Source organism: Citrus sinensis, chromosome 2 (assembly GCF_022201045.2).
Source record: "Citrus sinensis cultivar Valencia sweet orange chromosome 2, DVS_A1.0, whole genome shotgun sequence".
In the NCBI taxonomy this organism is placed as follows: domain Eukaryota; kingdom Viridiplantae; phylum Streptophyta; class Magnoliopsida; order Sapindales; family Rutaceae; genus Citrus; species Citrus sinensis.
In genome coordinates this window covers 26879226-26898232 of record NC_068557.1, presented here as the reverse complement: position 1 = coordinate 26898232, position 19007 = coordinate 26879226, and the positions used below count along the sequence as shown (strand labels likewise).

At 41.5% G+C, this 19007-nt stretch overlaps 1 protein-coding gene across 1 annotated transcript; it reads right to left on the bottom strand.

Moving 5' to 3' along the window:
- Positions 1 to 16521: 16521 nt before the first annotated feature.
- LOC127900342 (uncharacterized) lies at positions 16522 to 18492 on the bottom strand. The gene is made up of 2 exons (XM_052434988.1): positions 17913 to 18492; positions 16522 to 17558 (listed from the first exon to the last, which is right to left on the bottom strand). The coding sequence occupies exons 1-2, from the start codon at positions 18490 to 18492 to the stop codon at positions 16522 to 16524; spliced, it is 1617 nt and encodes a 538-aa protein (XP_052290948.1).
- Positions 18493 to 19007: the final 515 nt, after the last annotated feature.

Here is a 19007-nt window from a genome sequence, read left to right as displayed (position 1 = left end):
ACCCACGACTACGGAAATGGGGAATCCACGTTCGAGAGGTGGGAGGATAACGGGCGTAGACTGCGGAGAACTGGGATTCAGAGGAAGCCTATAAAAAGGTAGCCAGCGAAGGTAAAAGGGTTAGACTTTTTGCTATTAGAACTAAGAAAAGAAAGTTCCGAGAACTGAGATTAAAAAGAAGCCATAAGATTCGTGGCAAACATTCCCAGAACCGCTATTTCTGACTTGAGCGTCGGAGGGTTTGCGCAGGGAAAACAATCGGCGTACTCTGACTTGTCTGTGTGCGCAGGAACCTCTGGAGAAGAAGCTTTACGAGGAGAGATCCTGGTCGTGGTGAAGTTGATCGAGCAGAGACCCTGGTCGTAGAACGAGGACAACCAGAATCTCGCATCAATATTTTGGCGCCGTCTGTGGGGAGCTGAGCAAAAAGCTTCTATTGATAGCAAGAAGAGAAGGAAAGCAACTGAAAAGCAATGGAGACAGGAGGAAGTAGTGCACAAAGGGGTGATATGAGGCTTAACGATTCTGTGACACTGAGGGAGATAGCTAGTGAAGCACGGGAAAAAGCCATGTTCGACCGGATGGAACGGATAGAAAAGCAGATGGAGACCTTGACAACCATCCTGCATGAGCTGCGGAGTGAACGAAGTGTAACCCAGGAGGAAAGGGTGAGAGGGGGTGGAGTGGCACCAGGTCCCGATAGTGCAAGGAGAAGTCAAACCACCGGGAGATTTGGTGGTGAAAGAGGTAACATACCTCTGCGGGGAGAATTGCATAGAGAGGAAGAGCAGTACCCGGCAAGATAGATTTTTGACGAGGACGACGGGGTGGCGAATGCAGAGGAAACAGAGTTGAGGCAACACTTGCATGATGTAGTGCAAGAGCGGGATCAAATCGCAGCACGTGACCCTGGTCGTGCAGAGCAGCTGGAGGAGGAAGTGCGCAGGCTAGCGCAGATAATTGACGACATACAAGGGAGGAGCAGAGCTCCTGGTTGGAGGATAATGCTGGACGGAGAATCACCGCTCGCAGCAGAGATCATGAGGACAGTTATTCCAAGAGATTTCCGCCTCCCTGACCTTAGATACTCGGGAAGAACTGATCCGCTGGTACACATAGAGCGCTTCAACGACATAACTGGGGTACAAGGATTATCTCAATCCCAAAGGTGCAGGGTGTTCCCACTATCCCTTGAGGGACGTGCACGAGAGTGATACAGGAAACTTCCTCGGGGCAGCATTAAAACCTTCGAGCAGATGTGCCAGGAATTTGTAGAGCAGTTTAGTGGGGCAATGGCACCAGAAGATGACATAATGGAGCTGAAAAGCATGAAACAAGGGGAGCAAGAAACCCTTCGGGAATTCATCAAGAGGTTTCATCGTGCTGTCCTCGACTTGGGAGCCTTCAACCATCCTCAGGCGTTAAGGGGATTGAAAGAATGGGTGAAGATAGGAAGGCTATGGTACAACTTGAAAAGCCCAGTTATTCAGACGTATGCGGCCGCATATGAGTAGGCTAAAAGAGACATTGAGATTGAAGATGAGAAGGCAGCACGGATTAAGACAGACCAGTTAGAAGAGTGGGGGAGGAAAGAAAAGAAAGCATTACCGGGGAATCGGCCGATCAGGAGGAGGGACCACCAGGCCTCGGGTAATGGAGCAGGAGGTCGGGTAACTGCTTACCAGCCTCATCAGAGGCAACCACAGTATCAGCACAGCAGGGCGCAACCTCTTTGTTCCCCAGCTGGGGAGCCTTGGAGAAGGCATGACTCGGCGTATGGTGGTCTTCATCAACACTCCCACGGTAGTAGAGGGGGCAGACCAGAAGCGCTGCCACCGCCCCCAACTCAGAACGGAGCAAATAGAGAAAGGATAGTGCACCTGATCGACCAGCGAAGGGGAGCAGAGTGACAGGAACTTGAGGCGCGAGCAGCCTGCAATAAGGGTGATAGCTGGGGGCCCAATATTGGCCGGAGATTCCAACAGGTCGAGGAAGAATTACGCTAGATACGCCATGACCAGCAAAGATGTATTCTTTAACACTCCAGCAGCCAAACGTGCAAGAGTCAGGCAAGTGCCAATCATGTGGACAGATGAGGATGAAGAAGGGATTCTATACCCCCACGAGGATGCTTTGGTCATCAAGGCCACTGTTGCCAGCAAGAAGTTTGACAGGATACTGGTTGACACAGGGAGCTCAGTTGATGTGTTGTTTAAGTCAACCCTGGAGGAGATGGGAATAGCAGACCTGAAGTTGGATTACACCAATACCTCCTTGAAGGGGTTTGGAGGAGGAAAGTTGGTCCCTCTAGGCGTGGTCGAGCTGCCTATCACGATTGGGAGCTCCCTGACAGAAAGGACAATGATACTGGACTTTGTGGTAGTGGATGAGGAAGGTCCTTATCAGATGATCTTAGGCCGGCCATTTCTGAGGATGAGCAAAGTGGTGTTGTCCAACCATTATCTGGCTCTCAAGTACCGGGTGAATGGGGTAGTTGGAGTGGTACGAGGAGACCAGAGAATCGCACGAAGCTGTTACTCCTCGGCAGCAAGGGAAGCAATGCAGATAACATCCCTTGATACCTGAGTGGAAGCCAGGAATGGCAGCTAGTTGGACCCGGAGTTTACAAGTTGGTTCGCACGGAGGGCCACGAGGTGAAACGCCCCTGGAGCGCGGCACACCTCAGGAAATATTTCAAATAGACTTACTCATGTTTTAAATTTTTTTTTTGTTCGTGTCCGTTGTTTTCTATTTTTTATTTCTTATTTCAAAGCAACCTCATGTAAGCCGAATTCAATAATAAATGAATCAATGAGGAGTTTCAGTCAACTACACTGTTCAAGAAATTATCAAAGGCATGCAAAGGCTCACCAAGTCTCAAAGCCTGTTTATGGCGAGACCAGAAGCCAAGCGTGCCAGGATCTGCTCGACCACGAGAAGGCGAGCAGAATCCCAAGCTTTCCAGAAATTATCAAAGGCATGCGAAGGCTCACCAAGTCCCAAAGTCTGTTTATGGCGAGACCAGAAGCCAAGCGTGCCAGGATCTGCTCGACCACGAGAAGGCGAGCAGAATCCCAAGCTTCCCAGAAATTATCAAAGGCATGCGAAGGCTCACCAAGTCCCAAAGTCTGTTTATGGTGAGACCAGAAGCCAAGCGTGCCAGGATCTGCTCGACCACGCGAAGGCGAGCAGAATCCCAATCCTTGAAGAATTGAAGGCATGTAAAGGCTCACCAAGTCTCAAAGCTTGTTTATGGCGAGACCAGAAGCCAAGCGTGCCAGGTTCTGCTCGACCACGCGAAGGCGAGCAGAATCCCAATCCTTGAAGAATTGAAGGCATGTAAAGGCTCACCAAGTCTCAAAGCCTGTTTATGGCGAGACCAGAAGCCAAGCGTGCCAGGATCTGCTCGACCACGAGAAGGCGAGCAGAATCCCAAGCTTTCCAGAAATTATCAAAGGCATGCGAAGGCTCACCAAGTCCCAAAGCCTGTTTATGGCGAGACTAGAAGCCAAGCGTGCCAAGATTTGCTTGACTACGCGAAGGCGAGCAGAATCCCAATCCTTGAAGAATTGAAGGCATGCAAAGGCTCGTCAAGTCTCAAAGCCTGTTTATGGCGAGACCAGAAGCCAAGCGTGCCAGGATCTGCTCGACCACACGAAGGCGAGCAGAATCCCAATCCTTGAAGAAACTAAGGCATGCAAAGGCTCGTCGAGTCTCAAAGCCTGTTTATGGCGAGACCAGAAGTCAAGTGTTCCAGGATCTGCTCGACCACGCGAAGGCGAGCAGAATCCCAATCATTGAAGAAATTATCCAAGACAGGCAAAGGCTCGTCAAACTTCAAGGCCTCCTCTGTGACGAGGACAGAAGCCAAATAGATAAATAAATTAAAATTCAAATGCGAGGAAGCAAATAAGAACAATCTTATTAAGCTCTTAAAAGTTTACAAAGTTGTTATATAGAATATTTAAAAAGCAATTACAGCACAAGATAAGTTCAAGAAGATGGCGGATCAGTATGCCGAGCAGCATCGGTTGGCTGGACCTCCTCAGGTGCATGAGGGGTATCACCAGTTGCGTCCGGGGGGGTGCTCGCTGTTGTGCAAATTTTAATGTACTTGCAAGCGCACGAATCTATTGTAGTGTAGATCAATGGTGACGAGTGTCGATCCCACGAGGAGGAGGATTTTAATTGTGTATAGAATTAATTTTGCAAAATGGGTGGTTGAAATTATGGTGGAAGTGATTTAAGTTATCCTAAAATTGGAATTGAAATTGCGATAATAAATTCTAAAATTGGAATTGCAATGGCGAGAATAAGTTGAAGCGAAATCTATTGAAATGACGTACTTGGGTATCTGGATCCGTATCAACATGTATCATGGGCTAAATAATCCGTATTAATGCCAATTAAATCATGACGGGGGAATCCACACCTCATGAACCACGCTCTAATCAATATGGTGCTAAGGGCTTATCGTGCCAAATAATAATAACCTTATACTAGAGAACCGGTGTAACCAAGGCGGTATCTAGACAAGATCAGTATTATTTGTCGACGATAAGTCAAATCATCCACAAAAACTAGAGGGGAAAAGAAAATAAATTTACCAAATAAAGCCCATGACACATGTTGAGACTTCACCTTCAACCCAAGCTTGAAAGGAAATTAGCTACTCATAATTGAACTAGGGGCAAAATGAGAATTTATTAAAATACAAAGAAAATACAAGATGGAGAGGGAATTACAGAAAATGGATCCCAAAAATGGATTCAGAGATATCCAATTAGGGGGGGGAGGCCCCCTTTTTATAGATACATGGAGTAAATCATGGCCATCGGATTAAAAACAGTTTGGACGTTCAGGATTGCGCCACGTCATCAGTCAACAGTCCACGGTTTGACCACGCGGATAAACAGTAACACGGTTTGACTCGGATGAACAGTAACACGGTTTGGTTGAAAATAATCATGTGTGATGCATGTACCGTACGCGAGATTTTTCATCCACTGATATGCTGCCACGTCACCATCAACAGTACATAAGAATTTTAGCCCAACATGATCGTGACACCTCATCAGTCAATGCCACATCATCGGTCAATGCCACGTCATCGATCCGTCTATGTGAACAGTGTTGTGAACAGTAACGTAGTTAGTACCGTACACGTGAATAGTACCGTACATATGAATAGTGCCATTTTTCCTTTTATGCTCCTCCTAAGGTTTTCGACCGTCCTGAGTTCAAAAGTGATGTCCGTTTTGCCGTCTGATCTCTCCTTTATTGTGAAATGACTATAATGCCCCTAAAATACATAAAATACTTAATTAAAATAAAACACATGTAATTAAATCACAAGAAGGTTAAATACATAAAAGTAAGGGTTGTTAGTAAGACTTGAAATGTAAAATGACGGTTTTCTCCTTTATAAATATGCATTTTCTAACACTCAACACACCCCCCAACCAGCTTATTGCTAGTCCCTAGCAAATAAAGCGAAAACAAAATTCAAATTCAAAATGATTTTTTTTTTTTTTTTTTTAGAAACACTCGTGTTTATTCAATCAGATTAATGATAGCAATCAAATAAAAGTATAAGCATTATCTCCAGTCTAAAGCAACATCACACCCACATCAACCATCCACATGAATTAGCCCAGTAGACTTTGTTATAGCTACTTTCAAGAATGACATGTCAAACCCCAAAATCTCACTGGAAGTAGTGACACTCTCACAAAGAAATTAAAACCCAATAAACATAGTCACTCCAATGAATGGTAATTGAGAGAGAAAATAATAAAGAAATGATATTACATGCTCTCACCAAGATGAAATAAATATGCCCTCAGCTTAGAAATAATACGATCTCAAGTCAAATAAAATGTTAGTCAACCCACTTTATTTATCTTTTTTTTATTTATTAATTTTACCATTTTTTTTTATTATGCATCACTACATCTTTTTAGCCCATATAACTAGCTTCTACTTCAAACTATAGTTCCCTAAAATCAAGAAGGACTTTTATTAGGACGTAATGTAGGCTAGGGATATGGCTAACAAAGAAAGGAAATAAGGAAAACAAAGTGTATGTTTGAGAAAAATACAGAAATAATTTTTTTTTTTTTTTGAAGTTGCAAGGTAGATTTCACCTATTATTGTTATTTTATTCTTTTGAAACAACAACTTTTGTTTTTGTTTTTGTTTTTATTTATTTATTTATTATTTTTTTTTTTGCTTTTATTTGGCATAACTTCACTGAACAACATAATTATTTACATTTTCTCAAACATAAATAGGTGATGGAACTTAAAAGACATTGGGTAATACTCCAAATCGGAGTGGGTCAAGATGATAAGTTGACAAAGAAAATATTTTTTTTTTTTTTTTAAAAGCTCAGAAGGGGTAACTATGGATATTTAATAACAGGGATGGCTAGAAAGGCTCAAACGGATCAAAGATGGCCCTTCCATCGTTTTTTAGGGCTCTAAATAATTATCCATATCTACTAGTTAAATGGGCATCCCAATGTAGCAACACGCATTTTTTTCTTTTTTTTTTAATTTTACCATATTTTTTTTTAAAGGGTTAACTTAAAAGAAATCTAGAGATCGTGTATAAAATAATAAACTGCTAAGCTGTATAGAGAATGGGCAAAAGGGTTACTCTCCAAGAAAATGATAGGCTCAACTACTCACTTGGCACTTATTTATGACATGTTCATTCCTTCAAGCAACTCATATTTGTCTCCGACATCAACATGTAAAGTAGCAAACATAGCGTAACATCACTTAAGACCAAAGATAATACAAATACTAAAATTTGAAATTAATCATGTCATCCAATGTTAAAACAAATAACACAATTTTTTTTTTTAAACAACATTCTACCCCCCAACCTATTCTAAACATGAAAGGAAAATATGCATGCAGAAATGTGAAAATGATGTAGAAAAATTAATTAGAAAAAGAAATTTTTTTTTTTTTAACTAAGAATATGCGTTTCTAGAGGCACTACACTCCATATTCAGCCATCTTCGACTCAAAAATTTGAAACTACATATTTATAAAGGAGAAAGATGAAGAAAACATGTTTTTTTTTTTTTTTTTTTTAAACGATGAAGATGCGTTTCTAGAGGCACTACACTCCATATTCAGCCATCTTCAACATAAAATGTTAGCAACAGTTAGTTTCTACAACAAAAAATCAGTAAAAACTTAACCAAGATTCCACAATTGTCGACTATTCCCTCCCCCCAACCAGAACGAAACATTGTCCTCAATGTTTTAAAGGAAAGAAGTAGAGTTTAGAAGACATCACCTAGGTGGTGCAACACAGAAGAAAATATTTACAGGCGGAGAGTTAAATCTAATTTGTACTTCTTACTGCGGCTACTGTTACCATCATTATTTGGTCGCTCCAACACAAAGGTCCAGGGGTCTGGCTCCGGTTTATAAGCTTGTAACATATCAAGTAGCTCATTAGCAGTGTGAGCACAAATAAAGAGTTTTTTCACATTAGAAGGAATGAAATAGTTTTTTATTGCATGGTTAAGAAATGCGATAAAGCCATCATAAAAGTTATTGACATTTAACAAACCGATGGGTTTCTGGTGGATGTGCAGATGGGCCCAAGATGCTAGTGTCATAAGTGCCTCTAGTGTTGCAAGATCTCCTGGAAGGAAAATAAAAGCATCAGCATGATTAAGCATTTCAGTTATTCTTTCTTGCATACCTGAGACGACTAACTCTTCTCCAGTTGATGAGTCAGACGAACTGCCCAATGGTTTTAGGACTCTTGGGATGATGCCTAACACTTGACTTCCTCTGATAAAAGCTGCTTCTGAGACCATTTTTGATAACCCTCGGTTACCTCCTCCATACACCAAATGTAATTTTCTCGCTGCTATGCTTCGACCAAGATCTATGGCTGCCTCCACGAACTCTTTATGTTTGCCATAGGTAAATCCAGAAAGCACACAAATGTTCTTGAATTGTCTATTAGGAGTAGCTGCCATTGTGATACTTCTCAAAAATAATTTGTGAGTGCTTGACAAAAGATAAATCACATTTAAGAATCTTGGTGACAGTGGATCACAGCTGTGAATAAGGTAACATGTCAGTGTCAAATAACGCGTAAAGCACGTGGCTCGCGAGTCAAAAAGGAAACAGTAAAAAGGAAAAAGCAAACAGTAATAAAATTATTAAAGACAATAATGCAAACAATAAAACAACAGTGAAATGAAATAAAATAACAGTAAAGTAAAAGGATATTTACACGTAGTTGCGACTGTGGCTCACATCTTCCTCTGGTTTTACGTCCAGAAACGGCTTGAACGCCCTCTATGGGTCGAGGATCGGCTTCCCATCCAGTTTTCTTATAAACTGACAAACAGGGTCGTTTATAGTCAGATTCCCGAGACTATATCGTGCATGCTCTTTCTGGAATAATGGCCATAACCGGAGAATCGCTCCTTGCACATATCCACTGGGATGCGTTTCAAGAGACAAAAGGATATCATCCAATGACTCCTTATTCAAGCCATCCCTAATGAATTGAATCTTATCTTCTCTGTTATCAGACACCATTCCTAAAGAACATGGGTTTTTATCGCAACTCATTCTGGCACACTTGTGACAAGCAACAGAAATTCTTCGAGCTCGTCGTTTTCTTGCGTAATTTCCTTTACCACAACCAGGCATGTATGCAATAAATTTAGGAGGTAACTCACCTGCCAATCGTACTTTAGCCTCGATTAACCAACGAATGTCTGCAGGTATGTTATTCCTCATGAGCAATCGCATGCGTTCAGACCGGGCTTTATAGATTGTAAGGAGGGCATTCTGAGGAAGTGAAGGGAATCGCTTGTGAAGCTTTGCTAGAATCTCGTTTCTATCCATACCTTCGCCTCAGAATATCAGTTATTATGGGAAACTGAAGTAACCGACTTGATTGTCACGGAGTACCGTTATCCGCCACTTCACCGGGGTAACAAACTAAAGCACACAAACAGAAAAACAAATCAAAACACACAAAGAAAATTAAAATCATCCTCTTATTGAATTTACCTCAAGCTCCAACTGGATGTCGTAAACACTTCTCTCAATGTCTCTGAGTTGGCGTTCTAAACCCTCAACATAGGCTACTAACTCTGGTGGTTGTAGAGCCCAAATGCGTTGTGTTTTACAAAATAGAATCTGCCTTTTGAGATGAGTTTTGACACGTTGAAGTGGTTTAAGAATGTTCAGGAGGAACGGTCTAAGTATGAGACTCATGATTAAAAATGATAAGAGAAAACTTAATGGTAAAATAAACACACTTATGCAAAAACAATTTCAATTAGCAAAAGAATAATAATAAAAAGAAATAAAGAAAAATCAAATCAACGAAAAGAAAAAAAAATCAATTCAAATTTGGTGGGTCACTCAAATTTATTTCGATGTTTTCTCCATGTGGTTGGTACTCTAGATATGGCTTTAATCTTTGACCATTAACTTTAAACGTGACACCGTTCTTTGGGTCCTTAATTTCAATTGCCCCATGTGGAAAAACAGTATGTACAATAAATGGGCCAGACCAACGAGAGCGTAACTTACCTGGGAATAGGTGCAAGCGAGAATTGAATAAAAGCACTTTCTGACCTGGAGTGAACGATTTTCTCATAATTTGCTTATCATGGAAGACTTTCATTCGTTGCTTGTAAATCTTGGCATTTTCGTATGCATCATTGCGAATTTCTTCAAGTTCTGCCAGCTGTAATCTTCTTTCTGAGCTGGCTTGCTGCATGTCAAAGTTGAATTTCTTGATGGCCCAATATGCACGATGCTCGAGTTCCACAGGTAGGTGGCAAGCTTTTCCATACACTAGCCTGTAGGGTGACATCCCAATCGGGGTCTTGAAAGCCGTTCTATATGCCCATAATGCATCATCAAGTCTTAATGACCAATCTTTTACGTCTGGCCTCACCGTTTTTTCTAATATGTGCTTGATTTCTCGATTGGAGATCTCAACTTGGCCACTGGTTTGCGGATGATACGGGGTCGCCACTTTGTGTGTGATTGAATACTTTGTCAAAAGAGCCTTGAATGCTTTGTTACAAAAGTGGGCACCACCATCACTGATTATCGCTCGAGGGAATCCAAAGCGTGAAACAATGTTGCTTTTCAAAAATCCTATCACCACTTTGTGATCATTGGTTCTGCATGGAATTGCTTCCACCCATTTCGATACGTAGTCAACACCAACCAATATGTATTGATGACCAAAAGACGGAGGAAAGGGTCCCATGAAGTCGATACCCCATACGTCAAAAATCTCAACCACTAAAATTGGATTTAGTGGCATCATGTTCCTTCGTGTAATGCTCCCCATTCGTTGACACCTATCACATGAAGAACAGAAAGTGTAAGCATCTCGAAATATAGTTGGCCAATAAAAACCACATTGTAAAACTTTAGTCGCGGTTTTCTTAGCACTGAAGTGGCCTCCACAAGCTTGTTCATGGCAGAATGAAAGGATATTCTGAATTTCACTTTCAGGGACACATCGTCTAACAATTTGGTCTAGACAATACTTGAACAAATATGGGTCATCCCAAAAGAAATTCTTTATTTCCGCAAAGAATTTAGCCTTGTCTTGCTTGGTCCAATGCTCTGGAAATTTACCTGTAACAAGATAATTAACTATATCAGCATACTAAGGTAATACTTCCACACTCATTAATTGTTCATTTGGAAATGACTCATTTAATATTAATGGCTCTGTAATTGTGTCAAAATGGAGACGAGAGAGATGGTCCGCCACAACATTTTCTGTCCCTTTCTTATCTTTGAATTCCAAGTCAAATTCCTGCAAAAGTAACACCCAACGAATTAGTCTAGCTTTTGCATCTTTCTTTGTGAGAAGATATTTAAGAGCAGCATGATCTGTGAATATAATTATTTTACAACCAATGAGATAAGATCGAAATTTTTCCAATGCAAACACTACTGCTAGCATTTCTTTTTCAGTAGTTGAATAGTTCAACTGTGCATCATTCAATGTCATACTAGCATAGTAAATAACATGAGGAATTCGATCAACTCTTTGTCCTAAAACTGCTCCTACTGCATAATCAGATGCATCACACATAAGCTCAAATGGTAAGCTCCAGTTTGGGGCCTGAATGATGGGTGATGATGTCAACAATTGCTTTAATTTTTCAAAAGCCATAAGACATGAATCATTAAAGATAAAAGGTACATCCTTAGCAAGTAAATTGCATAAGGGTCTAGAAACTTTGCTAAAATCTTTAATGAAACGTCTATAGAAACCAGCATGCCCAAGGAAAGATCTTACTTCTCTGACTGTTTTGGGTGGAGGAAGATTAGAAATGAGATCCACCTTGGCTTTGTCAACCTCAATACCTTTGCTTGAAATGATGTGACCGAGAACAATACCTTGTTTTACCATAAAATGACACTTCTCCCAATTTAAGACTAAGCTCTTCTCGGTACATCTCTGCAGAACTAGCGTTAGATGATGTAAACATTGATCAAACGAGTCACCAAAGACAGAAAAATCATCCATAAAGACTTCAAGGAATCGTTCAACCATATCAGAAAAAATGCTCAACATGCATCGTTGAAATGTAGCAGGTGCATTACATAATCCAAATGGCATTCTCTTATATGCAAATGTGCCAAAAGGGCAAGTGAAAGTGGTCTTCTCTTGATCTTTTGGTGCTATGGGAATCTGATTATATCCTGAGTAGCCATCTAGAAAGCAATAAAATTCATGGCCTGCTAATCTATCAAGCATTTGATCGATAAATGGTAAAGGAAAATGGTCTTTACGTGTGACAGAATTCAACTTTCTATAATCAATGCATACACGTCATCCTGTAGTTACTCTAGTTGGTATCAATTCATTATCAGCATTGGTAACTACTGTGACTCCTGACTTTTTGGGGACAACTTGTACAGGACTGACCCATGAACTATCAGAAATTGGGTAAATAATACCTGCGTCTAATAGCTTAAGGACTTCTGTTCTAACAACTTCTTTCATATTAGGATTTAACCGACGTTGCATTTCCCTAGTAGATTTAGCATTTTCATCAAGGTGAATGTAATGCATGCAGTCTACTGGGTTTATACCTTTTATGTCTGCTATGGTCCATCCTAATGCTCCTTTGTGCTCTTTTAAAACATCCAACAACTTACCTTTTTGTTCGTCATTTAGGGATGATGAGATGATTACTGGTAGAGTGCTTTCTTCTCCCAAAAATGCATATTCCAATGTGTTGGACAATGGTTTGAGCTCGAGTTTCGGTGGTGATTCTGATGATGGGATGAGTTTCTTCTCTGATGGTGCTAGTTGTTCAACTCTTGACTTCCATTTATTAGTGTCCATGGATGGTGCTGAGTCAAGTAGGGCGTTGACCTCTTCGACCAATCTGTCAATATCAAAATCCAAACCAAAGTGAGTTAAACATGTTTGTAAAGGATCATCACTAAGGTTTGAAAGAAAAGTATTATCAACTATTATTTCTATTAAATCCACATCAACAATTCCATCATCTGCACTGTGAGGTTGTTTGGCAATGTTGAAGATGTTTAGCTCCATAGTCATGTTGCCGAAGGACAATTGCATATTTCCGGTCCTACATTGAATATGAGCATCTGCAGTTGCCAAGAAAGGTCGGCCTAGAATAATGGGGATGTGCTTCCTTGAGTCCTGTATTGGTTGAGTGTCAATTACAATGAAATCAACAGGAAAATAAAACTTGTCTACCTGGATAAGCACGTCCTCCACAATACCACGAGGTATTTTCGTGGACCGATCTGCAAGCTGTAACACTACTGGAGTTGGGTGTAATTCTCCCAGTCCAAGTTTCACGAATACTGAATAAGGCAACAGATTTACACTAGCTCCTAAATCCAACAAAGCATTCTCAATTGTGTGGTTCCCTATACTACATGAGATAGTGGGGGAGCCTGGGTCTTTGCATTTTAAAGGAATTTTATGTTGGAGTATAGAACTAACGTTTTCTGTTAAAAATGCCTTCTTTTGAACATGCATATTTCTCTTTTTAGTACAAAGGTCTTTAAGAAACTTGGCATAAGATGGAACTTGTTTAATAGCATCAAGTAAAGGGATGTTGACACTTACCTGTTTGAAGATTTCGAGAATCTCACCTGTGGATTTTCCCTTCTTTCCTTTCACTAACCTCTGAGGAAATGGAGATTTGGGAACATATTCTTGCGGGTTGGTTTCTTCTCTCTCCTCCGGTGGTGAGTCCTCAACATTCACAGGTACAATTTGATTTTCTTTTGTCACCGGCATCTCCACTTTGTTGTCGACTTCCTTTCCTTTTCGTAAGGTCATGACTGCTTTGACCTCTCCATGCTGTTGTGGTGAACTGGTACTTGCTTCATGTACTCCTTTAGGATTAGGCACTGGTTGACTTGGAAATTTTCCTTTCTCAACAGTCATTGCCAAGGTCTGAACTGAAGAAGCAAGTTGTCCCACCATCTTCTCGAGGCTTGAAACTGATTGAGCTTATGAGTTGAAGCCTGCTCTCAACTTATTTCGTAGTCCATCAATGGTGCGGTTCTGTTGCTCAATCGTAGAGTGAGTAGCATTCTTGAAATTCTGGAATGAATCCTCCCATGGTCTAGGTTGAGAGTAGTTTTGGTTCTGATTGAATGGTCTAAATGGGGGCTGAGAGGCTTGAGGAATTTGAGGAATTGGTTGCATTGGTGGAGCTGGAGTTGCTGGTCCATTCTGTTGGAGTCCTTGAGACCATGAAAAATTAGGGTGGTCTCTCCATCCAGGGTTATATGTGTTGGAGTATGGGTTGTAATTTGATGGCTTTCTCATTACACCTATGGCATTGGCTTGATCTGGGTATGAGTCATGGTCATGTGGTTCTGTTGATTTAGCAGTCGATAACGATGCTATTTGTCGAGAGAGACCTTCAATTATTGCTTTGACTTCTTTAATTTCTGAACTGGATTCGCCAATTTGAACCTCATTTACTCCTTTAATTCTTCTGGTATTCCTGAGTGACCGACTCCGTTGTTGGGAATTATCCGCTTGTCGCTGGAAGAATTCCCAAATCTCTGATGCACTTTTTGACATTAGCTCTCCTCCACTTGTTGCCATTAGCCATTCTTGCACATTCGGCAATAATCCCTCCAAAAAGTATTGGCATTGGTGCCATTTCTCGTACCCATGATGTCGACACTTCAAGAGTAGCCCATTGAATCGCTCCCATGTTTCGAAAAACTGCTCGTCTTCTCTCTGAGTAAACTCCGAGATTTCCCTGCGAATAGCGTTGGTTTTATGAACTGGGAAATATTTATTCAAAAATTTCGTTACCATTTGTTCCCATGATGAAATGCTATTGGCAGGTAAAGTATTTAACCATGAACGAGCTCTATCATTTAAAGAAAATGGGAATAGTCTAAGTTTTACATCATCATCTGAAAAATTCTCATATTTGAATGTTTGACAAATGGCATGAAAATCATTCAAATGATTATATGGATCCTCATTTTCTAGGCCATAAAATGTGGGGAGACAATTTAACACACTAGGTTTTAATTCAAAACTCCTAGCAGCTACATTTGGGTATCTTATACATGATGTGCTCAAATTAGCTAAGGGACTAAAATAGTCCTTAAATGGCCTCTCCTGTGGTGCTTGTAAATCCATTCCAAATTTATTTTTAATGTGCTTTTGTGTGCGAAGTGTTTTTTCTAATTCAAGGTCTATAGGTTCAAGATTAGGTAATAATGACCTACGACCATGCATGCAAAACAAATAAAATAAAAATAAAGATGGGAACAAAACAAATAAAAATAAAGAAGAGGGAGAAATTACGATACTAACCTTATTGCGCTATTACAACTTTTCTATAAAAATACACAAAAACAAATACGTGAAATAAATTAACTAAAAATTAAATTAATAAAATAAACAAAAATTACAAAGAAAAAATAAATTGAAAATTAAATTACAGAATTTTAAAGAAGAGAAAAAAAAAAGAAATACTAACCTTTAAATGTAGATTTACTTTTTTTTTCTTTTTTAATAATTAAAAAAAATACAAGAAAACAAATAAAAGAAATTAATCACAAAAATTAATTCTATGAATTAAAATTACTTACCTCCCCGGCAACGGCGCCAAAAACTTGTTGTGCAAATTTTAATGTACTCGCAAGCGCACGAATCTATTGTAGTATAGATCAATGGTGACGAGTGTCGATCCCACGAGGAGGAGGATTTTAATTGTGTATAGAATTAATTTTGCAAAATGGGTGGTTGGAATTATGGTGGAAGTGATTTAAGTTATCCTAAAATTGGAATTGAAATTGCAATAATAAATTCTAAAATTGGAATTGCAATGGCGAGAATAAGTTGAAGCGAAATCTATTGAAATGACGTACTTGGGTATCTGGATCCGTATCAACATGCATCATGGGCTAAATAATCCGTATTAATGCCAATTAAATCATGACGGGGGAATCCACACCTCATGAACCACGCTCTAATCAATATGGTGCTAAGGGCTTATCGTGCCAAATAATAATAACCTTATACTAGAGAACCGGTGTAACCAAGGCGGTATCTAGACAAGATCAGTATTATTTGTCGACGAGAAGTCAAATCATCCACAAAAACTAGAGGGGAAAAGAAAATAAATTTACCAAATAAAGCCCATGACACATGTTGAGACTTCACCTTCAACCCAAGCTTGAAAGGAAATTAGCTACTCATAATTGAACTAGGGGCAAAATGGGAATTTATTAAAATACAAAGAAAATACAAGATGGAGAGGGAATTACAGAAAATGGATCCCAAAAATGGATTCAGAGATATCCAATTAGGGGGGGGAGACCCCCTTTTTATAGATACATGGAGTAAATCATAGTCATCGGATTAAAAACAGTTTGGACGCTCAGGATTGCGCCACGTCATCAGTCAACAGTCCACGGTTTGACCACGCGGATGAACAGTAACACGGTTTGACTCGGATGAACAGTAACGCGGTTTGGTTGAAAATAATCCTGTGTGATGCATGTACCGTACGCGAGATTTTTCATCCACTGATATGCTGCCACGTCACCATCAACAGTACATAAGAATTTTAGCCCAACAGGATCGTGACACCTCATCAGTCAATGCCACATCATCGGTCAATGCCACGTCATCGATCCGTCTATGTGAACAGTGTTGTGAACAGTAACGTAGTTAGTACCGTACACGTGAATAGTACCGTACATATGAATAGTGCCATTTTTCCTTTTATGCTCCTCCTAAGGTTTTCGACCGTCCTGAGTTCAAAAGTGATGTCCGTTTTGCCGTCTGATCTCTCCTTTATTGTGAAATGACTATAATGCCCCTAAAATACATAAAATACTTAATTAAAATAAAACACATGTAATTAAATCACAAGAAGGTTAAATACATAAAAGTAAGGGTTGTTAGTAAGACTTGAAATGTAAAATGACGGTTTTCTCCTTTATAAATATGCATTTTCTAACACTCAACACTCGCCTCGCCAACGTCAGCAGGGTCTACATGAGGAGGAGAGTTTTCCTCCTCAATCACGATTGCGTCTACCCCTTCGGCATCCTCCTTTGCAGCCTCCTCGTCCATATGTTGGGCGACACCAGCTGCAAGGTCGTCCATCTTTAGATCAGGATGCTGCTTCCCGAGGACGGCCATGATGCAACGATAGGAATGCCGAAGTCCCTGGTCGTACTGGTTGTCGGCCTCCTTCTCCAAGTTCTCGATCTGAGCTCGATGGGAATCGCGGAGAGATTCGAGCTGAGCCTCATACATTGCCTTCTGCCTTTGAAGATCCTCTTTGACCTTGGTCAGCTCCTCCTCGAGGGTAATGGCTTTTGCTTGAGCAAGAGATTCTTGCTCTATCAGCTTCAGGTTCTCGACATTCAGCTCTCCTGCTTTCTTCTCGACGGCGTCAGCTCTGGTTATCGCTGATTGAATGTCCTCCTTCATCTTCCTGTCGTAACGGCCAACCTTGGCCTTATAGTAGGTGGTCATGCAGCTGAGATGGAAAGAGCTATACTGCATGGCTCCCACTAGCTCGCCCAGGGTGCAGCCATCAAAGTCCTCCAGGTCCTTCTTGCTCACGAGTTTAGATGACTCATTGAGATAGGGGACCAAGTGTTCTGCTCGGCTGTCAGGTAAGCGAGATCGATGCCCGACAGGAGGAGAAGAGGAAGCAGGATCTATGGCTGCTCCACTAGTTTCCCCGACTTTGGCAGGAGCAGGAGGTAAAGTCTTCAAGGGAGAGACTTGCTGCACGATGTTGGCCCGCTTTGCAGTAGGGGCGTCCTTATTCTGGTCCCTCTTCGTGGTTTGAGGTCGAGAACGTTTCATGTTCAGAGCCCCAATTACAGCATCCTCCATCTTATGATCAGGGAGTATCAAGCGAGACTCGAGCAAGTTGTATGTAGTTATCAGCTCCTGGCTCGAGCAGGAATTGGCTAGCACAGCCTCGACCCGTTTGAGCTGGTCAGGTTTGAGCGAGAAATGAACACCCCAAGAAACTACAACACAAACATACACTTGGTTAGAGACAAACCAACAAAGCGAGAATAATTACGGATACAAGACATCTAAAGCGAGCAGGCAACCTGGGACCGTGAAACGGGGTGGGACGCGATAATCCTTCCCGTCTATTTGTGCAACTTGACCCCAAGGACCCCCAGCAAAAAAGAATTTCCTCTTCCAATTCCCACCACCACCAGTAGGGAGGTCGGTTATGGGTTTCCTGGTCTTGGTACTAGATTGAAAGTAGTACTAGCCGGCATCTTTGGGGCTGCTCTTTAGCTGGTACAGGTGCTTCACCTCATCAACTGTGGGCTCGCTTTGGCAACATCTGTCCCACAATATGAACAGACCAGAAAGTACTCTCCAACCGTTTGGGTTCAGCTGACCAGGAGATAGATTCAGCCCGTTAAGTATCCGGGCAAAGTAAGGTTGCACGGGACACCTCAGCCCATACTTAAAGCTATCCAGATACAGGGTAACGTATCCCCTAGGAGGCCGGTTAGGAGTATCCTTCTTTCCTGGGACCTTGAGAGGTATCTCACCAGGAATGCTATACCTAAGCCGGAGGTCACTGAGCTCGTCAAACGAGGTCGTGCACGTCATGTAATCAATGGCATAATCACGCGACAAGGCTCTACCTCCTACTGTAGCCCGTTCTTCTGGTCGTGGTGTTCCAGATGGAGACACCTCACCAGAGTCACCTTCTTCATTCTCACTTAAGGTGTCCTCAGAGCCAGAAGGTCCCTCCTCACCATTGTTTCCGGTCGTGGAGGTTGTTTGGGGGGACATCCTCCTAGCACTAGTCCCGACACTAAACCTAATGGGTTCTAAGGGGATCCCGGGGTCAAAAGCAGGATCAGTGAGCAGACCAGGCAAGAAACCTAGTTCGTCGTCATCAATCTCAACGACTTTCTCCCTACCCTTCGACATTCCCTAGGTAATAACCAAAACACCACCACCAACTACTACCCCAAGCAAAACAAAGAAAAAAGAAGTTTTCTACAAACTATCCAAGACCGAGGAAAAAGAAGTAATACCTGAAGTACTGTTTCAGTCGGAGAAAGGCAATGATGGGGGCTTTTATGCCGAAACTTCTTCGCCGGAAAGACATGGACAGAGACGGTGGAAATGGCTAATTTCCCTTCGAGAGGTTTTGGGTTACCTTATTGGAAGAAAAACCCTTGGATAGCCAGCATTTAACAGCATCGAATCCTGAGGGTCTCGTAACCGTCGGTTTGAAATTCAAAATGGAGGGGTGGATCTCTGCCACATCACCTAATCCGCAATTAAATGCGACACGACTCTTGACAGCCTTTTCCAGTCCCACGCGACCAAGAACCGCTAAGTTTCTACTATTGGTCCATTACATTACCCAACACCAGAAACTGGGGGACCGGTGTTTGAGGGAAATACTCCGACGAGACCAGACGTGATGAGCAGATGTT